This window comes from Ascaphus truei, chromosome 2 (genome assembly GCF_040206685.1).
Source record: "Ascaphus truei isolate aAscTru1 chromosome 2, aAscTru1.hap1, whole genome shotgun sequence".
Taxonomy (NCBI): domain Eukaryota; kingdom Metazoa; phylum Chordata; class Amphibia; order Anura; family Ascaphidae; genus Ascaphus; species Ascaphus truei.
This window is the reverse complement of record NC_134484.1, coordinates 318,615,088-318,640,269: the sequence shown is the minus strand read 5'-3', so window position 1 is coordinate 318,640,269 and position 25,182 is coordinate 318,615,088. Positions and strand designations below refer to the sequence as shown.

General features: G+C 40.6%; 1 protein-coding gene and 1 long non-coding RNA gene across 6 annotated transcripts in view; one reads left to right on the top strand and one right to left on the bottom strand.

Moving 5' to 3' along the window:
* Positions 1-25,182, bottom strand: part of ITGA9 (integrin subunit alpha 9) — a 505,378-nt gene that overhangs the window by 378,837 nt on the left and 101,359 nt on the right. For both annotated transcript variants that reach the window (XM_075586544.1, XM_075586545.1), the window contains exons 8-12: positions 20,748-20,816; positions 16,957-17,094; positions 6,458-6,563; positions 3,211-3,305; positions 2,239-2,329 (exon numbers count right to left, since the gene is read on the bottom strand). In XM_075586544.1, coding sequence (XP_075442659.1) covers positions 2,239-2,329; positions 3,211-3,305; positions 6,458-6,563; positions 16,957-17,094; positions 20,748-20,816 — 499 coding nt within the window. The remainder of the gene's footprint in view (positions 1-2,238; positions 2,330-3,210; positions 3,306-6,457; positions 6,564-16,956; positions 17,095-20,747; positions 20,817-25,182) is intronic.
* Positions 10,801-25,182, top strand: part of LOC142487349 (uncharacterized) — a 37,546-nt gene continuing 23,164 nt past the window's right edge. Inside the window, exons 1-5 of one of the 4 annotated variants that reach the window (XR_012799199.1) lie at positions 10,801-10,972; positions 16,976-17,082; positions 17,900-18,006; positions 20,588-20,716; positions 24,229-24,684. This is a non-coding gene — a long non-coding RNA (uncharacterized LOC142487349). The other 3 variants (XR_012799196.1, XR_012799197.1, XR_012799198.1) reach the window with 3 other exon arrangements.

Here is a 25,182-nt window from a genome sequence, read left to right as displayed (position 1 = left end):
TACTCTGCCAGATAACTGTACTAGAGCAGGTCATACTAATGGAACGGAACATTAACCAACATTATGACACCAGTATTTCTTATGCACATTGATTTATTATTCCTAAACAATATCTGTTTACAAAAAGCCACGGCCCAGATCCACAAAAGGGTGCTAGGTTTTAGCAGGATACTCTCACTTACTGTACACGAATTGGAGCTGAAGCTTACTAAAACTAGTCACCCTTTTGTAGGTCTGGGCCCAAGAGTTATCACGAATGGCCAACGGTTACATATTAAAGTCAAATTATCACTAAAATCCTTTACCCAGAGATTTATTGCCTTGCAAGAGTTTCTGTTACGGTCAGATAGCTGTTGGGGGTGGTAATAGAGGATCAGGAGGTACAGACTTGCACACTAAAATGAGACATCTGAAAGCTTACATAAATCTAAGGCTTTCATCAGAGGTTAAGTGCAAACTATGCCATAAAATGAATTTCTGAAGCTGCAGTGCCAACAACGCAGAAGCTTTTGAGGTTTTTGGTTACAAAAGAAACTCTCTGTTTGTCCATATGAACTTTAGTACCCCAAAAATGTGTAGTTTTCATGTTAAACTATCTGATCACAGGTCATCCGTCTGCAGAAATTCAACCATTTAAACCATGCGCAGCAAACTCCAGTCCTGAAAGGGCCACCAATAGGTCAATAACTGAGCCACTGATTGAGCCGCCTGTGCTGAAGCAGGGCTATCCTTAAAACCTGACCTGGTAGTGGCCCTTGAGGATTGAAGTTGGCCAACCCTGATCTAAACGATGTTTTTTTTTAGTAAACAGAACCTTCGATTTCTTGGCCACAAAATACCGTCATAGCCAATGATGCTATAAAATGTCATCAAATCAAATTGTAAACTGTATGTGCATAAAACATAGGAATTCATTGATCGCTGAAACACGTTTCTATTGCCTTTGGGTACGATTGCAAAAGCAAGAATATATTAACTGCTAGTACTGAGTAAACAGAACTAATGATACTCTGAAGGAAGGCATCTTAAACAAGAAGAGAAAACTGTTTCCTTCCATTTAACTATATACAGTACCATTACAATATGCTAAATACATATCTGTACTTCAGACACAGTAGATCTCCTGAAGTGGTATTCTGATTCATAATTGACTTTGACTTTTCTGTCCTCCTAGCAATCTATAATTACCACACTGATTTACGCAGCAGACACACACAGCATAGCTGTTCTGTTTCCTTCGCTGAGGACAAAGACCTGGATATAAGCAGCTGTGCACTTAAACGGAGCCCTTAAAATCAATTGATGGCAGTATATGGCCTCTAATAGGCCAAATCGTAGTCAGTCTATGAATGTATGTATGTATGTATGTATGTATGTATGTATGTATGTATGTATGTATATATATATATATATATATATATATATATATATATATACATATATATATACAAGGTATATATATATATATATATATATATATATACAGGCATACCCCGCTTTAAGGACACTCACTTTAAGTACACTCGTGAGTAAGTACATTTCGCTCAATAGGCAAACAGCAGCTCACGCATGCGCCTGTCAGCACGTCCTGAACAGCAATACTGGCTCCCTACCTGTACCGAAGCTGTGCGCAAGCGGGGAGACTATAGATCCTGTTACACATGCATTATTTACATCAGTTATGCACGTATATGACAATTGCAGAACAGCACATGCATCAAAAGTGGGCAAAAGGGAGTGCTTCACTTTAAGTACATTTTCACTTTACATACATGCTCCGGTCCCATTGCGTACGTTAATGCGGGGTATGCCTGTATATATATATATTTATATGTGTGTGTGTGTGTATGTATATGTATGTATGTATATATGTATATATATGTATGTGTATATATATATATATATATATATATATATATATATATATATATATATATATATATATATATTGATAATTGCAGCAACCAGCACTCACATGTCACAAGGTATCCAGATGGTAATCCCATAAAAAATCAAATAGATGAGATATTACCAGATATTGCCTGTATGTTTCTACAATACATACTACTTTGAATATACCCCTGGTGTGCTGTCTCATTGTTGCTGGACCTCCATCTGGTAATATCTCATCTATATATATATATATATATATATATATATATTGATATAACCATTAGGGCCACATAATATAAGTTACTGTTCTGTTTATAAACATTAACAAAGTGTCACCAAACTTACCAATATATCCATTTCTATCCATATCAACACCTCCAGAAATAGACTGACCAAACATTCTCAAGCCTGGGTTAATGCTTCGTCCAGACAGCCTCTGAAATACACAACATAGGGATCGGTTCAGAGGACTATAATAAATCAACACCATGATGTGTGCCTTACAACAAACAGTGTGTCTTTGTACACGTACTTCACCTTAACATATACAAGGGCATAACTTTCAAGAACAACACCAATACTGTGCTCTGTCAATATTCACTGGCTATTACACTTGTCTAATAAGGAATCTTCCTACTACTACTGTACATCATCAGAGTAGTTTAAGTTTAGGGGAGAACCAAGGACAATATTAAAACCTTTATAGGTCTCTTAATCGAGTGTACTGTCAACTTGTCTCTAAGACAAAAGCTGGATAATAGTTACAGCAGTCATCGTGGGTTATTTATTAAAGTGAGTAGTGCAAATTTGGCACTTCGATTGACTAGAAATAGCAGTTTCCATGCAATAGTGCTGAATCTGCACTATTGCATTTTAATGAATACCCCATAATTAGTGAGGGGAAAAGAACACATCACAACTATGTTCCCCTTACTGACTAGGCTTCAAGCATCGATACCGCCGTCAATATTTTTACCTTCCACAAGAGCTGGGAAATCAGAGCAATTACAGAACTGGGAGACTCCCACGGTAGGACCTGCTCTGGGGAATCCCTTAATGTAGGTAAATACAATGTAAAAAGTCAGATACGGTGGAATACTGCCACTCTCATTGCCAAATACAGTATATACCGAATGAAAAGAGTTGAGTTCTATTGCTTTAACAAAGAAAAGAAAAAAGAAAATCAAGCCATCAGACTCAACTCTTACATTTAAACTTTAAAACAAAGCAACTTTTAAAGTAAGTTTTAAACAGGTTAAGAAGATAAACAGCAGTGATGCGTGATTCATTTTGCAGATAAAAGGAAAGCACACCAACCATCGAATACTGAGGTACGATCCCACTTGCATCACCATGATAGATGTAAACCGCTCCTACGTAGTCATCTTCTTTCGGAGCACCGATGGCAACGTCTGTGTAAAATAACATAGAAGAACAATACGTTTTCATTTGTATCATCTGTAGGCTTCCATGCTCAGGATGAGTGTTGTTATTTTCTTGTTCCTTCCATATAAATATGCAATCACTACAAATAGGGTTCACAATGAAATTACCAAGGACCAAGGTGAATAGGGCAAATGCCTAAAGGCAGAATACTATGCTGGACTAAAATAAAGGTTTATAATATATGTTTATAATATGTTCAATGCATTATATTTTGTTGGTTGCTGCCTTTAAGGTAAAAAGGTTTTTTTTCAATCATATTCAAATAATAGCAGCTTCATTTATTTTTGCATACTCTTGGGATTTGGTTTCATATTTGTTTTGTTCACTGGCTCCCAATGATTGAAGCTCAAAAGCTTCAACTTATTAGAGCACAGGGCAATTGGTGAAATCCCAGTGCAGAGATGCTGATAGCATATTTAATGCATGCGTAAGTTACAAAAGTAACTCAGAAAAGAATGCACATATCCATCTATATAATAAAAATGTATATCATTGTGTATGTGGGACAGGTCTTTCTGGATATTAATGTCAACACTCTCTCCACCTATGTGTTATCTGTATGTGCACGTGTGTATGTGAGACTATGAAAGAAACCAACAGGGTAGATAGGGAAACAACGCAAAGCTCAGTAAGCAATTGTTGAATGTTCTCAGAAAAAAAGGAAGCCACCGATCAAATTTGTGATGCTTCATAAGACACCAACTTTTTAGGAGCAATCTCCTTCTTATTCAAAATGGCCACGCTGCGTCATATGACGCTACGTTGCCATGGTAACGGGACGCTGCGTGACGCTGTGACTTGATGGCCATTTTGAATAGTGCTGCAGGAGAAAAACATGATTCTAAAGGCGACAAAACAGCAGAAGGCCGGGAGACACCGTCAGGACCCTGGGGGGGATTGCACATATATGCTTCACTGTGCTTGCTCCCGTTTGCCATCTATGCATCATTTACATGCAGGGTTGCCACCTCTCCGGGTTTGACCCGGATTCTCCGGGTTTGGGAACTTACCTCCGTCCTCAATCTCCAGGTGCGGCGGCATCTCCGGCATCCTTCCTTAGCCTGCTGCAATTTCCCCCTCCAACTGCAGTGAAGATTTGGCACTGCATTGCCACAGCAACCGGCTGCTACGTTACGTCATGACGCTACGTGGCATCACGTTGCCATGGCAACACGGCACAACGTAGCATCATGACGTCACAAGGCGTCCAGGTGCCATGGCAACGCGGCACTGCGTAGCGTCATTGTGTCACATGGCGTCCGGGTGCCATGGTAACACGGAACCGCGTAGTGTCATGACATCACATGGCGTCTGGGTGCCATGGCAACGCAGCATCATTTGACACTGTGCAGCTATCTTCACTGCAGTTCGAGGGAGAAATTGTAGCAGGATGCCGGGAGACGCCGCTGCACCACCACACCAAGTAAGGAGTTTTTTTCCCCCTCCGGGTTGGCCTTCAGTAGAAGGTGGCAACCCTGTTTACATGCCATTTCTATCTTGGCTATGATACTTACTCGCAGTGGCAACCAACCACCACACCTGTCACTAGACCCACATATCTTAATATATGGAGATTACATTGTAGGTGATATACCTTGATACAGTGTTTACATGTTAGCTGCTGCTTCACTATTTCCTTTGTATGAATTTTGCGGGATTCCCCTCCCTTTTATATTTCTCTCCCCTGTTTTGACTACCTGCATTAATAAACTGTTCACTTTTTCATGGTAAACACGTGTGCTCCCCTATAGAAATCTTTTTTGTTGTCAGTATACATATATACAGTATATATATACCAAATGGAATTATTACTGTATGCTCATTTGCATGTCAGGTCTGCAACCCCGCCTTTCACCATTATCACTCAGCACACAGCGCTTCCACTGCAGCAAGGGATTCTGGGAAATGACATGCAAATGAGCACACAGTGCCACCTTTTGCTTCAAAACCATTCAACATGGTTCCCTATAGGCTTAAGCTTGCTGCATGGTCACAGCTTTGAGCACAGTCAGGGTTAAGATGCATAGCCAGTAAACCCACCCACAGACAGCCGTTTCGACCTTAATGGGTCTCCTCAGTGTGGGGTTGGTTACACTGGCTATGCAAAAATGAAGCAAGGATAGTTTTACCATACTTAGTTAAGTTATGGTGGGTAAAAAAAGTGACAAAAACCCTCCACAGTAACGCATATAGCAAATTATAAGGAACACTTACTGGAATGGTATAAAGTTTTTTTTTTTTTTGCCATATTTCCTTACTTACATCTAGATTATGTATTGTAACTTCAATATGATTTTGCTTAGAGTTCTTAACATTTTTCCCCACAAAAATTAGAACATTTTCTGTCCCAACCAGACGGAGTTAAAGCTGAAGTTCAGGCAATATCCTGCATGTGTGTTTTTTTTAATAAATCCGTTCTGTAGTAAGAAAAAATACTTTTAGCATTTTCTGTTTTAAAAAAAACAACTTTGAAAGACCAATTTTCTTGTATTCTATTTTAACAAGCATGCTTGTTCCTATAGCAACGATTAACATTCCCCATATTTAAAGCTTTGCCGATCAATAAACGGAGAACAAATTGACCGGCAGCTATGCAGTTCTTTAGGTAATTAGATATTGCCCACATGAAACTAATGAAGTAAAAAAATAAATTAAAAAAAAAAAGACTGAACTGCAGCTTTAAGATTCTCCCTACAAATTTGTAACCTTCCAAATAAATTCCTAATATTTTGAGGAGCGGAATGATAAGATAGCCATCAGTCCAAGCCAATTGGTCTTCTAGTTATACATTTTATGGGCCTAGATTAACTTTGAATGGAAGTAAAAGACATGCTAAAGTTTAGCACTCGTTAGAAAATCTTGGCCATTGTGAGTAATGGTTCTTTGTGTTCGGAAGAGACTCAGATTATGTTATCATAAACATAAATACTACAGAAAAGTTGGAAATGTTTAAAACTGGACAAAGCTTTTATCTCCAGAAGCTTTAAGACGTAAATAAGACTCACTGTGAAACATTTTCATTAAAATGTTGCATTACATTTAAAAAAAGTGTTAGAATGGGAATGTCAGTAGAAAAAAAGTATGATCTACACTAAGTGAAGGCTGCAATTATACTCACCTGAGAAGCCATCATCATCAATATCTCCCAGGTTAGCTATGCTTTCCCCGAAGTGTGCATTGTAAGCATTGTCGCCATTCAGATTGATTTGCTCCTCCAGTACGCCCTGGCAAACAGGAAACATGACAGAGAAGGGCAGATGATAAGAGATATCCCGCTGGAACTGTGCAAGTTTTCACACAGAGCAGAGGAAACACCTGAGCAGAGATAGAGATTCCTACCTAGTCAGACACAACAGTGCTTTGAATGTATTTTCAATACTGTTGATATTCTCATGGCAAGGACAGTGCTTTGTGACATCTGCTGATAACAACACAGATTGTACAGGCACTTTAATGACAACGGAAACCCTGGCATTTTTTTGTTTTTGTTTTAAACCGTTTTTATTTGTTTTTTAATAACATAGAAATAGGGTGTGAGTACAGAAGAAAGAGAAGGAAGGGGTGGGAGGGGGTACATACCCAACATAATCAGAATAACAATAATATACTTAACAGAAAATATTAACAATAGTAATAATAAGAAAATTAAAAATTTTAAAAAAGTAGACGGTGTGGGGGGCAAGAGGTACTAGTGGTAGTAACCTAATTATTTTCCTGATTCTTTGTTTTTTTGTATTTGTTTTTCTATAGTTTAGTTTATAACTTTCAAACTATTTCTCCATTGCTCATACAACTTTTAATTATTAGTTTTAGTATCTTCCAATTTGTTTAAATTTGTAAATCTGGTAATAATCTTCTGGAAAAACACTAAACCAGGGATTCTAGATTTTTCCGAATCTATCCGTAGTGTTATTCATAAACGCCGTAAATGTTTCCATTTCTAAGACATGTCGCACCTTTTCTTGAAAAACTTGATTTGATGGTATATTAATTTGCTTCCATTGTTGAGCTATTGTGCATCTGGCTGCTGTCAACAGATGTGCAATTGATTTGTTTGTTGCATACGACACATTAGGCACAGGTTTCCCCAAAATCATTATTAGAGGGCCCATTGGTATAGCTGCACCAAACACCTTAGTGATCTCTCTTTTGATCTTCCTCCAGAAAGGAACAACCTTTGGACAAGTCCAAAATATATGATATGAGCCTCTACAAACACAATTTCTCCAGCACAGAGCGCTCGCTCCTTTATAAATATGTGCTAATCTATCCGGTGTTAAATACCATATCATAATAATTTTATACCTATTTTCTTTAATTATGGTGCAGAGAGATGAGCTCGCCGTCGCCTCCCATATCTCTGCCCAATCTTCTTTAGAAATCTCTGATCCTATATCTTTTTCCCGTTGCATCGTATATGAGTGTTTTTCATTTTTGTCTAGAGAACACAAACTAGAATATATATTTGATATCAACCCTCTTTGATGTGTTTATACTGTGCACTTTTCTTCAAATTTAGTTAGATGTGTATAGCCCCGGTATCCCTCAGGGGATTGTCACATGCTGCGGCTTAGTCAATAGGGCGGCTGCATTTGCAATTAAGGCCCTTTCAGTGCAAGGGAGCCGGCGCTGGCAGTTTTGAATAGGGACAGTTAAGAGAGGCTGCAGTTACATGTTGCTAGGCAACCAGTGAAGCTGTGAGAGATGACAGTTGAGACAGTTTTTAAAAGAGTGTCAGTTGGAGCTGGGAGCTGGGTGAGTTAGGGTGTGTGTGCAGGGAGCAGTAGCCCCTGGCACTAGGCCTAGTTACCCCCAGAGGCCCCAGATAAGTTACCATTGCCCCAGTTTGTGGATGCTTCAGGGACAGGCCCTACTTGAGGAGTTCTGCCCCTTTAGCTATTTGGTTAAGTTAGAAGCCACTCAGTAGTGTGCAGCCTGATTACTGGGTCTGGGCTCAGACCCCCCAGAGTTATATAGAGACTATCTTCTCGGAGCAAGCAGTGACTGCGGCCGGCCGGTTGCAGACGGATCCCCGTCAAAGTACAGACGGTGCGGAGCAGCAGTGATATTATCCACAGCAGAGAAGGGGAAGGATCGATGGTCCATCCGCTCCAAAAAAAAATATAGAACTCACCAGCAGAGAGGTTAAAAACACTAATTTATTAAACTACATAGAATCAAAGTAACAAACAGCACAAACATGGGAGTACTCCTTGAAAAAGCGCCACAGTAGGCGTGAAACGCGTGGGAGAGATTTTTTGTGCTGTTTGTTACTTTGATTCTATGTAGTTTAATAAATTAGTCACGTGACGGGATCAGCGTTCACCACCGGATGCGGATGCAGCCGCAGACACAGAGGGAGACGCTTCTGCATTCACAGCGTCAGGACTGGAGCTATAAGCAAGGCGAGCAGAGCGGTGATCTGGTGAGTCGCGTAGACTCCACACCGGGCACAACTTGGCCAGGGCTTGGGACTGAGTAAGTACCTCTTGTTCCTCAATGCATACAGCCCTCTCTTGCTTGACCTTTTATCCAGCGCTTGTCATACTATTTCAGTCCTTAACCCCTCATCCCGGTGTCAACTCCATTTATCATTCAATATTGATTTTGCCCTGCTTGGCACACATTACACGTGCTCTTAGAGCTATCACACGGTCTGTTGTTCCCTAGTGATATTATCCACGCTGGAAGTCACCCCACGCGTAGGAGGACATCAAGTCGGATCAGGCGGATCCACTTCAGTGTATAGCGGCACCCGTGGCTGGAGCCCGGGCAGGTATCTATAAAGAGTGCACCAATACGTCCAGGGATAGCGCCAGCTCCAACACAAGTGGGTGGGGTTTGGACATAAGGTACTTTGGGGAATACTTATGTTGATGTGTGCACCCGGTGCAAGTCCGTGTGTGTGTATATGCATTATTCTGTGTGGTACAGGTACCGGAGTTATTATTAGTAGTTACAATAGTAAACAGTTATTAGCATACACTGTGTGCGTGTTTTATTATTGTGGTTCCTGTAAGAGGACCATACCACACAGGTGGGAACCCTTACAGGTGGAGGCGCTGTGTTCGACGACGGATCAGGTAACCCCAGGCTCCCAGTGGCGGAGGTTCAGGCCTTCTGTGAGCCTATCAAGTGACGCACCATACCCGGTAACACAAGTGTAGATTTCCCCACATGGTCCCTATCTGCGATTGGGGGGGGGAAAGGTGTTACATGTGTATTCCATTGCGGGAAGGATTTTGAAATAATAAGATGCCTGATTTGAGTGTACAGTGAGTCCTCGCTTATCCAACACAATACGTCCTGCAAACCCCTGTCGGATAGCAGTTTGTCGGAAATCGGGACCAATGTTAACCGGTGGCGATTTCCGACGGATACGCAACATTTGCGGCGGATAATGCATTTTTTTATTGCATTAGCCGCCATCGGAAAACGCGTCTGACGGAAAGCAGAACGTCGTACAGCGAGGACTACCTGTATCTGAAATATTCTGAAAATGTTATATTGTATTTCTTTCGCATTTCTCCGAATGTGTATATTTTCCCCAGAAACATGACATCTTTAATCCTAATTATTCCAAATGTTGTTCCTACCCGGTATACATCCTGGGGGAAATTCCTCATTCCTCCATAAAGGGGTCATAAGTGAGGGTTGTCCCTTTAATCGAACCCTGTCATTTTTATAAAATGGGTAAAATACAGAATTTGGCTGGAGAACTGATGGACAGGTTGTGCGATCAAGTTATTTCTCTCAGATTATATAGGAAGCCGAAAGAGGACTATACAATAAACAACAGATTATCTTTAGAAGCTAGAACTTCTCTTTTGACTGTACTAGTCTGTGTGTCTGAAAATAATAAAAATAAGTCATAATTATGCAAAAAGATTATTGCATGATTTATGGCTCAAGCTTACTCTATTACTTTGGTTTAAAAAAGTGCGTGTGTGTCGAGCACGAGCATTTTAAGTGTAACTTCTTTGTCTTTTGTCACTGTTTTGACACAGAAATTGTATTTGTGATGGTGATATTTTCAATGAAAAATCAAAACACAATTTCAGTGACAAAACGCAAAGAAGTGTGACTTAGAACGCGCGTGCTCGGCACCCCCCCCCCCCTGTTTTAGCTAATTGCACTTCTATATTTATACTAATTGTGAATTCCTTGTGTGTCCCTGTGTGCGTGTGTGTCTGTGTGCGTATGTGTCTTTCTGTCTGTGTATGCCTCTATGTGTGTGTGTGTGTGTGTGTGTGTGTGTGTGTGTGTGTGTGTGTGTGTGTGTGTGTGTGTGTGTGTGTGTGTGTGTGGCCCTATGCTGCTGCTGTGGAGTCCTCTGCACATGCCCGCACGCCAAATGCTGGAGGCCTCTGCGCGTGCATGCCGAGCGCTGGAGGACTCTGCGCATGCGTGCTGTGTGCTCCGAGCACGGGAGGCCTCTGCGCATGCGCGCTGTGTGCACCGAGTGCAGGAGGCCCCTGCGCATGTGCGCCGACCGCAGGAGGCCTTTGCTCATGCGCGCCGAGCTACCAGCACTAACGTCGCCAACAGCCTCTTCTGCCAACATTGTCGTCACTTCAGAGAGTGAACTTCTGTCACCAACAAAGCAATTTACTCCAAGGGAAATGTTCATATGGTAGGTGCGAGCACACAATTTTCACTTCAAAAGAGCGTTTTCACATGAAGGTCAACTATTCAGTCCAGCAAGCCATTAGGCATTGCAAGTGACCACATTAAGAATTGGGTTTTGGTTTGATGTACAGTAGTTTAATTGCACTCAATATGGATTGGGCTTTGTCCTTCTTGAATTGTGTAAGCCTATCTGAGGCCCATGGGATGTTAGGAGACTAATCTATTGCACTTCCTCAGACTAATCTATTGCACTTCCTCTATTGCACTTCCTCAGTTACTAGCTAATAGTTAGAAACCTCAGTGTCCTTAAGATGCGATTATATGGTTCCTTTCACATACAGTATATGTATGTATGTATGTATCTACAACTCCAACCAATAAGCAAGTATGACACCAATTTCCCGTTTTATTATAATTTTTTGCATAAAGCCATGTATATCCAGTGAAATAAGCCAGAGTGTCCAATATACAGTATGTGTGCTGAGGCTTATGTGCTAGTGCCATAGATATAAACTAAACATTTATTCTGGTAGCACTTTGTTAAGACTCGGACAATTAAACAGGGCACTGGAATGTGTATATTCTTAGAGCTTAGAAACACATAACTTCATAGATTGCCAGTATCCTTCGGCATTCCTTTTCTTACATTAGCTTTGAAAATCTTATTGTTATAACAAAAGTCTGGCAAAATGTGCTTGATAAAAAATATCATGTGGTGAGTGTTAAAATATTCCAATAAATACAAAAGTGCATTGTCTGGCTTAATCATCACAACTTTCGCTAAGGATGTCTACTGATTCAAAAAAAGCAAGCTTTTTTTTCATCTTCTACTAACTGTAGCTAAATATAACATTTTACAGCACTATTATTCAACCAGGATTCCATAGCACCCAAAAGTGCCTAAGACGAAATAGAATAGTTCCCACAAAAATACAAGTTATGATGTGATGTTTAGCATTTTTGAACACTGTTAATAGCACTGAATGGGATTCTACTGTAGATGCAATCCTAACTATAAATATAGTAACAATTAAACAGTTAATGTTACTGAAAAAAATGACATTAGCATATATTAACCCAGGGGGGCGCAATCTTTTTTCCCTGCGCCCCCCTGCTGGCTTTCCCCCTCTCCTCGCGCCCCTCCCCTCTTACCTTGATTCAGACGTCCTGGCATCATGACGTCATGTTGTCATGGCAACACCTTGTCACCAGGAGCACCTGAATCAAGGTAAGTAAGGTTTACAGAGGCCCCGCAGCTCCTCCGGCATTAATTTAAATGCATTCGGGAAGCATGTGCGGGCCTCTGTAAACCCCGCGCCCCCCGCAGCGAGTCTCGTGCCCCACCTGGGGGGCGCGCCCCCCACTTTGCGCACCGCTGTATTAACCCATGTCAGCTTTAGTTTGGGGCACTGTTTTCAGGAATTTCAAGGATAATAAGCAAATAAAAATAACTCTTGTGAGCACATTCACACGTCTCAGAAAGGTGTGCAAACCATATAATGCTTCTACTGCAGCCAGGGATTCTGGGAAATTACATGAAATAAGCACATTGTCCCCTTTTGCTACTTGTCCATTTTAACATGGACCCCTATAAACTTATGCCTGCCGTATTACACAGGTTTTTCAGCACAGCCTGGGTAAAAGAAACAAGTAAGCCAATAAAATAATAATAATAATAAGAGATTTTAAACCCAGGAACTAATGCTGTTACTTTTACCGGTAAGCGTGTCAGGAACCAGGGGGTCTGAAAATAACTGATAATAAATGCTGAAAATAACACAGTTTCCTGTAGCTCTGTGAACCCACTGGCTCCCATCGTGTAAAACAAGGGGGTTTGGGTATGGGGATTGCTGCTTTCCAAGTGGGCAAACTGTTAAGCGTTTTTTTGTTTTTTTTACATAGGATTGAAGCAGGGGGCCTCCGGATCTGAACCCCAGTCATTTCAGCTACCGGGGCCCCTTGCTTTATGAGACACAGACATCCGTAGGGGGGCCGGAAGCCACTCCATCTCGGTAGCAGAGATAACGTAATGGCAGTGTTTCACAGCTTCCGTGCCCTGAGGGCCAATAGGTAGCCGTGGCATCAGCCAGTGCAGCTTCCTATTGGCCCACGTGACACGGGAGCCCTTAAAAAGCAGAGAGATACAGGCAGCCCCTTTGCCCGGTTGGTTTGCTCCTTTAAGGGGCATATAAATAAGTATTTTACTAAACATCTTGCATTTCCATCTGGCAAAAGGTCTCCAAACACTTCCTTAACTTAGCCGCCTACTACAGTTCTGAGAACTGCTCAGAAAAGTAAAGAAAGATCAACAATTGTTGAACCGCTGCCAAATGTAATGTCGGATTACGAAGACTGTAAATTCTAGGAAATGACTGTATGTCTGCAAAGTAGAATGGATTTATGTAAGAGGAAAATCAACAGAGAGGACGTCAGAAGGATTGAGGTCCAGGCCCCAAAAAGTGTCAGGATCCCTGGAGAAAGCAGAGATTCTCAGAGCTACTGCAGCAAACGAGTCATAGGCATTGCCTCATCATTTCTTTCCAAAGGGGCATTTTAAAATCACAAGCAATTACCATGTCTCTGCTCATATAATATGTTTTTTCTTCTTATGTAGCACTGACAATTTATGCAGTGCTGTACAGAGAACTTTGCAGACACAATAAATCCCTGCCCTGTAGAGCTTACAATCTAATTCTCTTGCCTGAAGCACATAGATAGGAAGGGACAACGTCACGAGGTATGCCAACAGTGGGATTCCAAACCGGCCTCGCTCGAAGGGACAGTACCACGGAGCTACTCTCTCAGCTCTTGTAGAAGAGAGCGCTTATGTAGTGCTGATAATGTACATGACAATGCACATAGAATTCTGCTGATACAAGAGTGTTGCCCAAAGTGCTAACAGTCTAGTGTTTGTTACCTGTGGCTCATAGATATTAGGAGACTTGTCCATGGTCACAAGAAAAGCTTACATATGTATTTAAATCATATTCATCTGCTTCAGAAACAGTTTCCTTCTCTACTAAGCTACTCCTGCAGCCCAGGGTTCTACTTTACCTACTGCAGATGTGGGTGGGTGGGTGGATACATACAAAATAAAGGCATTACAGGTGCGCCGACGAGTATTCTAACACTTGCCTTAAACTTGTCTTGGAAAATCTGGGGCTATCACCAACAAGATCCAGGTACATGCCGGGTACATGCTGCCACATTTCAGTGACATTTCTGCAGATACTAATGGCCCATCGGATTAACACAGCAGGGGTCCCTGGCAGTCCCATTCAGTTTGAATGGGACTGCCAGGGACCCCGTTGTTACTCCGATGGGCCATTAGTCTGTCTGCAGAAATGTCACTGAAATGTTGCAGCATGTACCCGGCATGTACCTGGGTCTTGTTGGTGATTGCCCCAGATTTGTTTTAGAATACTCGTCGGCACTACAGTATACTGATGAGCTGTTTATGAGCAGGCTTACTGGATATACACTCTATAACGCAGGCTGTACTGAAAATGTGTGTAATACGGTAGGCATAAATTTATAGGGGTCCATGTTAAAATGGACAAGAAGTAAAGTGTAGCACATTGTGCTCATTTGCGTGTCATTACCCATAATCCCTGGCTGTAGTGGAAGTATTGTATGCTAAGCGATAATGGGGAAGGATAGAGTTGCAGACCTGTCTGAGATGCAAATGCACCACAAGTGGTATTTTGACTTTTTTTTAAAGTTTATACTAATTGCATAACAGATAAAAATCCAAAACTCAGGATCCTTAGGTGTTGTTATACCATACTGTACTCCATGGATAGCTTACAATTTTTATGTTATTGTCATTGTGCAGTATTCGAGAGGTTTTTTAAAGCAGCATTTTGTGTTTGGGGAGCTGGGATTCAAATCCCCTAAAATGACAGCTTTATGTAAAGATGGGGAATATCTATATACATATAAACCCCTATCGATGCTGCCATGAAAAAAAAAAAAAAATATATATATATATATATATATATATATATATAATGTTAAGGATAACACAATAACAACTTATAGGAGAATGCATATCCTCCATAGTGTTGTATGGTTGGTGCCTGAGACCAGAAGGGACTTGGCATTAAAAGCATTGTTTCCCTCGTTAAAAAAAAACTTTGGAAGGTTTCATTTACTAAGCTTATGTTTTTATCTAGAGGAACATATCACATATTGTGATGCAACTGACTGCATGCATCCATGGCACTGGAGCAATTATTACAAAAATAAAACAAATATAATATCATCATATGTTTTAATCAGTGCCATCATCAGTGTGCTTCTTTGGAGCTCATGTACCGTGCAGGTTTTTATTCTAAATGATATTGAACTGATGTAGAACAAACATTATTACATTTTCCCTCTTATGGCACGTGTAACTCTAACAATGCACCCCCCACCGCCTCATGTTTAAAACATTTAGCACAGATTTCATGGGCAGAAAAGTAATGCTAGTGTAGCCCAAAACGCCCATTAATCCTATCAGGAAATAATATTTCTAATATTAACATTTGGACATTTAAACTCCACAGTGATACTGGCAGCACCTACAGAAGTAAGAATCTCTGGAAGCAGGGGGTCCCAAGAACTAACATTAATAGGGGTTGACTCTGGAGACACCCTACGTCAATTATGGTTGCCAGGTGTCTGGTATTGAACCAGACTGTCCTGTATTTTATAAATAAAAAAATTAGAGGTAATACTGGAAATGTAGGTGTCCGATATTGCCTCTCTGGACATAAGTGATTGAAGAATAGAGCAAAGGAGCATAGCTGCCAGAAATAATCCTGAAGAAACAAATATCACGGGCAAACTCCAAAGATAAAACTGAAGCTGTTTAATGAATACACTCACAGGGAGATGAACATAGCCAACGCACCAACGCATTTCATCCCGTGGGACTTTATCAAGGGACTTTGACACCTTGATAAAGTCCCACTGGATGAAACGCGTTGGTGCGTTGGCTATGTTCATCTCCCTGTGAGCTTATTCATTAAACACCTTCAGTTTTATCTTTGGAGTTTGCCCGTGATATTTGTTTCTTCAGGATTATTTCTGGCAGCTGTGCTCCTTTGCTCTATTCTTCAATCACTGTTCCTACATATCAGGACTGCACGCAGTGGAACTACTAATCATCATTGGATTACTGAACCTCAAGATACCCCCAAGGGCAGGTAATGGGCAATAGCTCTTATATTACTACTTTTGACCCTGTATTGGGGAAGTTTATATTTTGAGAGGGGTGTGCATTTTGACCACATCTGCGGTAGTCTGGCAGACTGACCGCTACAGTAGGTCTTTATTTTGCCCCCCCTTAAATGCATGATACCTATATGACCTTATGGATAAGTCATAGTGTTCCCATCTCCAGTTATTTCTTCAATATCATGATGATTTATCTACAGTGTACACACTTATATTGAGCGTTATTCTCCACACAACTTTTCATCTGGACATAAGTGACCTGACCGGCTTGGGGGCAGCAGGACTTCCCGAGCAGGGAGAGAGCATGGCTGTTGCTTGGGGGCTGGGCAGCTTCCGCATCCTGATTGGCTGCTGCTGGGTAATACAGCCAATCAGGGGGAGGTGTCAGGAGCCTGTGGGAGGGACCAAGGAGAGGCGGAAACAGCATGGAGCAGAGAGGTGTCTGTATGTGTGTCTCGAGCGTGTGTGTGTGTCTCAAGCGTGTCGCACATACATTTCACCATTGTGTCCAGTATGTTTGGAGAAGCCTCCTTGCAACCCTAGCTTCAATTCTAGAACAATAAAACAAAGGGCACATACTTCGCGTGGTTTCTGTTTTGCAGTGCCACACTCCTCTGTATTTACTTCTATATATTGATAGATATAGATTATCTATAGAAATATAAAGCCTGTGTGTACAGTATGTATATACATACACGCATACACACACAAACACTGTATATATACAAAAACGAATGTTAACTACATTTCCACCCATATACTTACATTTCCTCTGTTGATGTAGACGGTGACTTGTCCCTCATCCCTCACCTCAGAGAACATGGGCGCCCCGACCAGCAGATCTGAGAGGCCGTCGGAGTTCAGATCAACTGCACATAAGGAGGAGCCAAAGTAAGAGCCCATCTGTAACCAAGCCGAGTCACAACAAAGCATTCAGTATATCTGCCCACAAAGGAAATCACCGTCCATCGCATTTCAAATAAAAATGTCTAGCTGAAAATGAGTAGGAAAGAAACATTTGGATAACGGAACTCATTGGTTTTCTTCTGCTACAGCATAAACCATTGAAACCAAACCCCCTTTGAAAAAGACAGCAATATGTGTTGATCTCTTTAGTTAAATAGAGCCTAAAGCTTTCGTTTTTGTAAAGGCTGCTCTGTGGTTTATTCATTTGTTGCTCATTTGCAATCTGTCACCCACAGAGATTAAGCAGGGTAATTCTACATTGCCTGAAGCGCCCTCAGAAATCATCATCGATGCCAATGGGATTTGCGGCCACGGCAGGCCGAGCAAACACGTTGGACAATAAACAATTACCCTCTTAACCTTTGTGGTTGATAGATTAAGGTGGTAGAGGAGGAACCATAACTTTGTTAAGAAAAAAAAAAAACTATCAATGGGGGCCTAGTGATTAAAATGAAGTGGGTTATGATATGCATCTGCTGTCTATAGTCACCTCCAATGATTTCGCTATTCATTATCATCAATCGTTTCAATGACATTACATTATCTCGGGGACTGGAGCAATCTCATTTAAATGACTAGTGCAGTCAATTGTCAAGCAGCCTGGACTGGTGCATTGGCAGGGTGATGGCCTTCTGTTTCCTGCACGGCATGAGCTGCTTTCCAATGCATTGAGCCACATTAATAATTATTTTTCTGCAAAATAATTGGAAAAGAGGGGAATATGCACTGTGTTCGTTTTCAGTGGGAATCGATGTGCCAGCTGCATCTGGCAAAACGCACGGGACCTGAAACGTTGTCTTTCCACTGTTCTTGGCCGTCACATTAAATAGAGAATTGCATTGTGAACTTGTGAGTATGGCTCTACTTTGTATATCTGTCTCAGATATTGTTTATCTGGCAAAAGCAGCTTTCTGTGGTATCTGTGGAGAGGGAAGTAAGACACTTCTTCCAAGATCTTCCAAGTAGAAAACAGAGTTGACATATGGGTATGTTAACAACTTACAGTTTATATTTACAAAACGGGCACAAAGGGTTGTACATTAGATATTTTTAATACACAGCAATGGGGGGGTGGGGGTGAAGTGAAAGATTATGGGGTCTCTGAAACAAAACCCGTGTATTCTAATCTTGCATCGATGTCGTGCTCAAGATATTTTCCAGTGTTGAACAGCTTGCAAAGTTATATCAATAGGTAGCAGTTAAGGAGGAGTTATATAACCCATATATATATATATATAGTTTCCCCGATGAAACGTGTTGGGTGGACGTCATCACGTTGACACCGGACCAGCTGATGTGAGGGTTCCCTGTGAGACGAGCAGGAAGCCAGTGATATCCGCATTACCGAAGTAAATCTCGGGGTCTCCGATGGGCTGCTGGACTAGCAATACAGTGTGTGTACCATCATGAGTCTCAGCACAGAGATCTAACGGGACTCTACTGGACTGTTCCACATTGTAGTTAGTGAACATGGCAGTTAATTTTGCCGTCAGCACTATCATCCTCACTGTTGCGGAGTTCCCTGCTGTTGGGTGTGTGTCTTCACGTTAACCCTGGACGAGCTTAAATTGGGGATTCCCCATAACACGAGCAAGGGGGCAGTGATATTTGCATTGCAGAAGGAATATTGTGAGTTCCCGACAGGCTGCTGGACCGGCATTACATCGGTTGCGCCATCATGAGTGTCCCTATGGAGATCTAACGGGACTTTACTGGACATTCCCACTTTGTGGTTAGTAAACACGGTAGTCATTTTTTGCCGTTTAATCCTAGCCCCAATAGGCTGCAGTGACTTTGACAGGCTCCATACATCCTCTCCCTGCTGCGGAAATCCCAGCAGGTTCCGGTGTCTCACATCTATCTATTTTTTCCTGGGTTTTTTTATACACATTTTTTTAATATACATTTTATGTGAGTGGACAATTGTTGTCCTATTTTAATAAATTGACTTTACATTTATTCACACACTACGTGTGCACTCTTCCTTTTTTTTTTATAGATTTGTATCCGAATTAGGTTGCTTCATTGAAGAGCTGCCTCTCCTCCGGAGCTGATTACACTCCTCATTTGTGTCACAGTCCCGGACTTTACCTTGGTTCAATTGGGACACAGTTTCACACAGTTGAAAGTATTTTGTGATTTTTCAGTGGACTAAACAGTTATTCCTCTAGTTACATTTGTATGCAAATTGTAATGTATTATTTGCATCTATATTTTGACATTGAGCTCTGTTTCTTGCTTGTATTTCTATATATAAAAATTGGGATCCACCAAATTCTACATCTCTCCTTAGCATTATTTTTTCATTTTTTCTGATCCCAAAAAATCTGGAAAAAATCTGCCAGTGCTGAAGGGGCAAAAGACTCCCTGACCTATAAACTCCACCAGACAATAGAAACTTGTTCTTACATTTGATGCAACTGGGAGCACAAAAATGACAAAACGAAAACACATTGCGTTGATTCAGTGCATTGACATCCATACATTAAGTGAGTCCAGCTCTCTTGTGAATTAAAACATTATGACAAACTTGTGACCAGCTCTTAAGACACAGCATAACAAAATGGAAAATGTTTTTAAAAGGAAGAGAAAGAAATATGTTTTGCATATCTATATATTTACACATGTAAAGACCAGTGCCAAGCTGCATTAGAATGTATTTTTGCCTTGAATTAATTCCAAACAAAATCTTTTGTATGTGCTGTATCCTCTATCTAGTGGTTTTCAGACTTTTTTTTTTTTAGCTAAGGGACCCTATAATTATATTATGAAATTCTATGTAACTTCAACTCTCTCAATCAGCCCCTACTTTACCACAAGTGGCTCAATCAGTCCCTGCTTCAGCACAGATGGCTCAATCAGTCCCTGCCACAGCAGGGCATATTTTTCACCAAAATTTTCATTAATTGCAAAAAATTTAATTTTTTCCCATATTTTAATATTCGCAAATTCACAACAGTTAAAAAAAAACGTCATTGTTTTTTTAAAAAAATTGGAATAATCTATGAAAACCAATAAGAAAGCAAATTCACAAACAAAAAAAAAAGATGAAAAAAGTTGCACCCAGAATTGCACCACTTTTTTCTTGACACATAAATCTCGCAAATTTCTACACCACAGGTCTCTGTGCACCCTTAAACTAGCGCGCATTTAGAGACCCTTGTCATGTCTACAATGTTGATTAACCTTTGTGCCAGTCTCAAAGATCCCTCTCCCATAGCAGTAATAACTCATAGGCGACATGCTCATAGTACTGTACTGTTTTTTCCCCAAGTGTCTTCAAAGGAGGTCAGAGGGCATTAGGGTTATGAGCAAAGGGGATCAGCAGCTTTAATAACTGCAATTCAACAAAAATTTTACTTTATAACATTAATTTTAAAAACAAAAAGTGCAGCAGATTGTCTTGAGCAAGTGTTATTTTACTTTACAGTGGCAGTTTTATCTAGATTGCACATGGGAAGGAAAAAAGCTTCTGAAACCTAGAAACGGTCATTTTCTCCTGAACACATCGTGCTCTGTTTCAACAATCTCCAAACACATAGCAGGGAAAGGAATGCAGGTTAGTAGTAAAAAGAAAAATCAAGTCTAACCTTTTTGCCCGAAGCTTGAAAAATCCTAATGAGGGATCCAGACCTCTTGTCCGTTCTGAAAATATAAACCTACAAAATAAAATAAAGGAATATTAAACAATTGGGAGAAAAGTAAGATGTATCTGCCATTGGTGGTTGAGGGTGTATCAGGCAGCAGAAACAGTATGTCCAGACCACTTATGCACTCATGTTATAAGCAGACTATGGTTGTTATTCATTGCACGGGGATTCGTCCGATCGGGGCAATGTTGCACAAAAATTCATATTGACTTCATTATGAGTTTCCGGTCAATAGTTCCCTGGTCGGCAATATCACTGTTTATTAAATAACCTCTTAATGCATCAAGGAGTCTACATATGAAGGCAATGAAAAGTGTGTTTTGACTCATGTCAATATTTTTTTCATTTTCTGTTACAGTGTCTTAAGCTTCTTATTTTGTTCTGATGAAACAAGTGGCTGATATTAACATATTTCAAGCAAGCAGGCCCTCAGACGCATTTTCTAGTAATATACTTGCTTATATTATACATTGGTTCTATTTCCCTCTGGAATCCAGTACGGAGTTTTAAACATTCCATGGTCGATATTACATTTTTATTCTAGTACTTACACAATTACTTTGTCAGATGTTTACTAACAGCTATTGACAACGGTGCATCAAACTCAAAGGGGAATATTAAATTAGTCTGTTTGCCAAAGTACATGTACTTAACTGGTTGCATATATTAACTTCTCAGAGGGGAGGGATGCAGACAGTTTTAGGAAAGTCCATGGGGCTCACTGAGTGCAAAAAGGATCAAAAGAAACATCAGTGGATACACTCATTGTAAATGTACTAGTTCCAAATATAATGTATTTATATTTTCCATGTGAGTATAATATGCATTATATTTTCTCCTGTCGCCCTGCCATGTATGCAGTGCAATACATGGAGACCATGTTATTGCATCATCTCATGTGCTTCCTGGGTGAAATAGTGTGGTAGCCCCGCCACCATCTCACGCACGGCTGATTCAATACACAGGGGCGCCCGTTCCACTGATGTGCTGTGTATGTCCTGCTGCAGTATGCCAGTAGTAGCAGTAACTTTGGCTACATCTATACATATAATTTTTCAGGGCTCCGGCCCACTTCTGATAAAACTTACGGTACTGAATAGACCATAAGGTTCTCAAAACTTCCACAGGCTGCATGAGGCCCACGGTCACATTTAGCCGTAGCCGCTTTGACTCGCCACCAAGTCGCTGCTGGTGTTTAACCACCACAGGGACATCTCTCCGCAGGCCATTTCGCCACCAAGGTAAGACCCTAATCTTACCCCTTACCCTAAAAAACCCTAATCATAACCCCTAATACTAATGCTACACCCTACCCTAAAAACCTTAACCCTTTACCCTAAGCCCATACCCTAAAAATCTAACCCCTTACCATAAAACCCCTATCCTTAACCCCCTAACCTAACCACTAAAACCCCTTAAATTAACTTAACTTACTGGCGATACAGCAGGAGCCGAGTATCCAGCGTAAGAGCGGCAGCGTCAGAGTTTCCCTTGGCAACCAAACGCCGGCGCCAACTTAGTTGAGACCAAATGTTCAAATGCGTGAGTCCCATCTCACTTTAACCTAACTACTGAGGAGCTCACAAAGTCTCAGGAACTTAATGGGGATGATGCACTTCAGATAGCTTCCTACACACAGTGATACGTATGCCAATTAAATTAAGGACTGGAAAAAAATACAATACAGGCAGTCCTCGGTTATCCAACACAATGCGTTACTCAAAATGGCGTTGGATAGCAAAACGTCTTAAAGCGAAACACGTTTTCCCATAGGAACACTGTTTAAATGAAAGGTTCCGTTCCTGAAGGCATTTTTAATGCTAAAATACACAAAATATTTTACTCAGGCAATAAGATATGCAGCACACACATACATTATATAGTGTATATACTGTATTATATATATATAATATAACATAATATATCATGTAATTTAATAAAATAATATATTATATAGTATAATATCATATTATATTTTTGATATATATATTATATACACATAAACAACTTTGCAAAGCGTCGTAAGAGCGTTGGATAAGCCGTTTTGGCGCTGTACAAATGAATATAGGTATGCATTGCATAGCGTTGGATAAGCCATTCGTTGTAAAGCGAAGCGTTGTAAAACGAGGCCTGCCTGTACAGTACTATACTGCAAGTAAGCCCATTATGAGCCAACATCATTTTTTCCTGGGAGTATATTTTAATCTAATTATTTGTATACCAAAACACCATTAAAAAAAGAAAAAAAAAGAAAATACATGTGACCCAGTACAATGTTTCAATTGTTAAAAAGAAATGCTCGGAGATACTCAGGGTATCTTTTTGAAGACTTTTCTCCGTGGTAGCTCAGGATGCTTAATTTTCTCTCTGCTAGAGAGACGGTAACGCAAAAAGATAGAAAATTTTCAAATGTCTGTTAAAAAAGTATGTGATTCTTTGCCTTTGATGCAGTAAATCTGGTGGAGGTTATTTTACTAAAAAATTGCCCTAGGTTAGCAGCTAAGAATTTGATTTAAAACCCCCTATGTAACTCTATATTCTCTATGTGAATGTATTCAGTGTTGCTTTTCCAAATTTTTGTAACGTTTGGCAATTTTGTGAAGTTTTGCGAAAACTAAAGTGACCTGCACATTGACTGTAATGTTTCGCAGAAATTTTTGGGGCAAAATTCTGTCGTTTTCACGCAAATACTTGCAAATTTGTATCTCTACAATGTGTCTGGTTTGCAAACTTCAGCAAAAGATTCGCAACACTAGTCTCTACATGTATGTATATAGCACCATTCATGTACATAGTGCTTCATACATGCATGGGAATATGCGCTTGAGACATAATAGCATGTTCTTGTATAGCGCTGCTAGTTCTTTGTAGTGCTTTACAGAGACATTTTGCAGACTCGGGTCTCTGCCTCTGGAGTTTACAATCTATGATGTTGATGCCTGAGGCACAGGGAGATAAAATTACTTGCCCAAGGTCACAAGGAGCCGACACCGGGAATTGAACCAGGTTCCCCTGCTGCACACTCAGTGCTTGACAGTGTCTTTACTCACTGAGCCATTTCCTTACATTAGGAACATCTGTAACATTAGGAAAAGGAGTTTCCGCCCCCAAGAGCTTACAATCTAAGTGGTGGAGGTAACATTTGAGTCTCAATAGAAGCTGTGTGCTGAGCTGGAAACGCAAAAGGACCTGTGATTTCATGTGATGGGGAAATTCGCTAAAGTTCTTGGTGCCAATTTATGCAAATTTGCCCAAACCAGCCCAAATAAGAGTAGCACATTGATGAAAGAATAGGAATCCCATTGAAAGCAATCACATTTTCCCTTTGGTAAAACTGCTTTTGTCCCATTTTTTCATCCTGGGAGACTTTAGTAAATACCACCCTCTGACTGTTTCCTACCTTTGTCACCCATGTGCTTAGATTTACAGCAAGTCTGGCTATCCATGGAGGACGGAGGCAGAGAAAAAGGACTGACAAAGTTAGGCCTTAATTATACCAAAAACTGCACGGCTGCATAGCGATCCGGTGACGTCATCGCAGCGACGTCGCCCTGCTACATGTGGACATGCCAAAGAGATTCGTAGCGCTACTACAGGGAGACATGGCCAGATTGGTTGGTCAATGATGCACTGTGATTGGCCAGGCAAATCAAGTCATGCAGCCGTGGTGGGTGAAAACAAAATCTCAAATCGCTTGAGTAAACAAACGCTTTGCAGTACGTCGCAGCGCTTACGTCGCGCTTGGTATGTGCACTCGTATTGGTTTCTTTTATTTTGTTTTTCAGGCGCGCGATTTTTGGTATAATCACGGATTTAGGCTGGCATTACTGCTTCCTATGTATTGGATCTACATCAATAAAAATAATTTAAAAAATAATATATGTTTTAAAAGCAACTGCTTTGTCTACTGTACAGTATGTGTGGTTTCCCAGACATTATTTTTTTTATGGGATATAGTTTATTACATTCAGAGAAGAGCACTGAGTGATGTGGATTGGCTTAGTCAGCTGCCTGACATTTTTGGCTAGCAATACATAGACCACTTTTCAACTTCATAATATTTCTTAATGATTTGGAGAGCATCTTGTTGGTTTAAGCTCCCAGTGTATACCTTGCAGTGTATGTGGTCTGGTGGTGATTACAGAGCTTTCCTCCATAAAAAGGAGAAAGCAGGATTAGTTTAAGTTAATGAGACATGCTGCTAAAAAAAAGAACTCTTCTGTTATAGGAGAAATAGGGAAAGAGATAATGAGGTTTATGAATTGGATGCTTTTTATGAAAGGGATTTTAAGATGAGTACAATCATAGGAATATGGTAACTGGTGCCGGTTCTATTAACATGTTCATTTCCTGGATTCAACTTCAAAGAAAATCA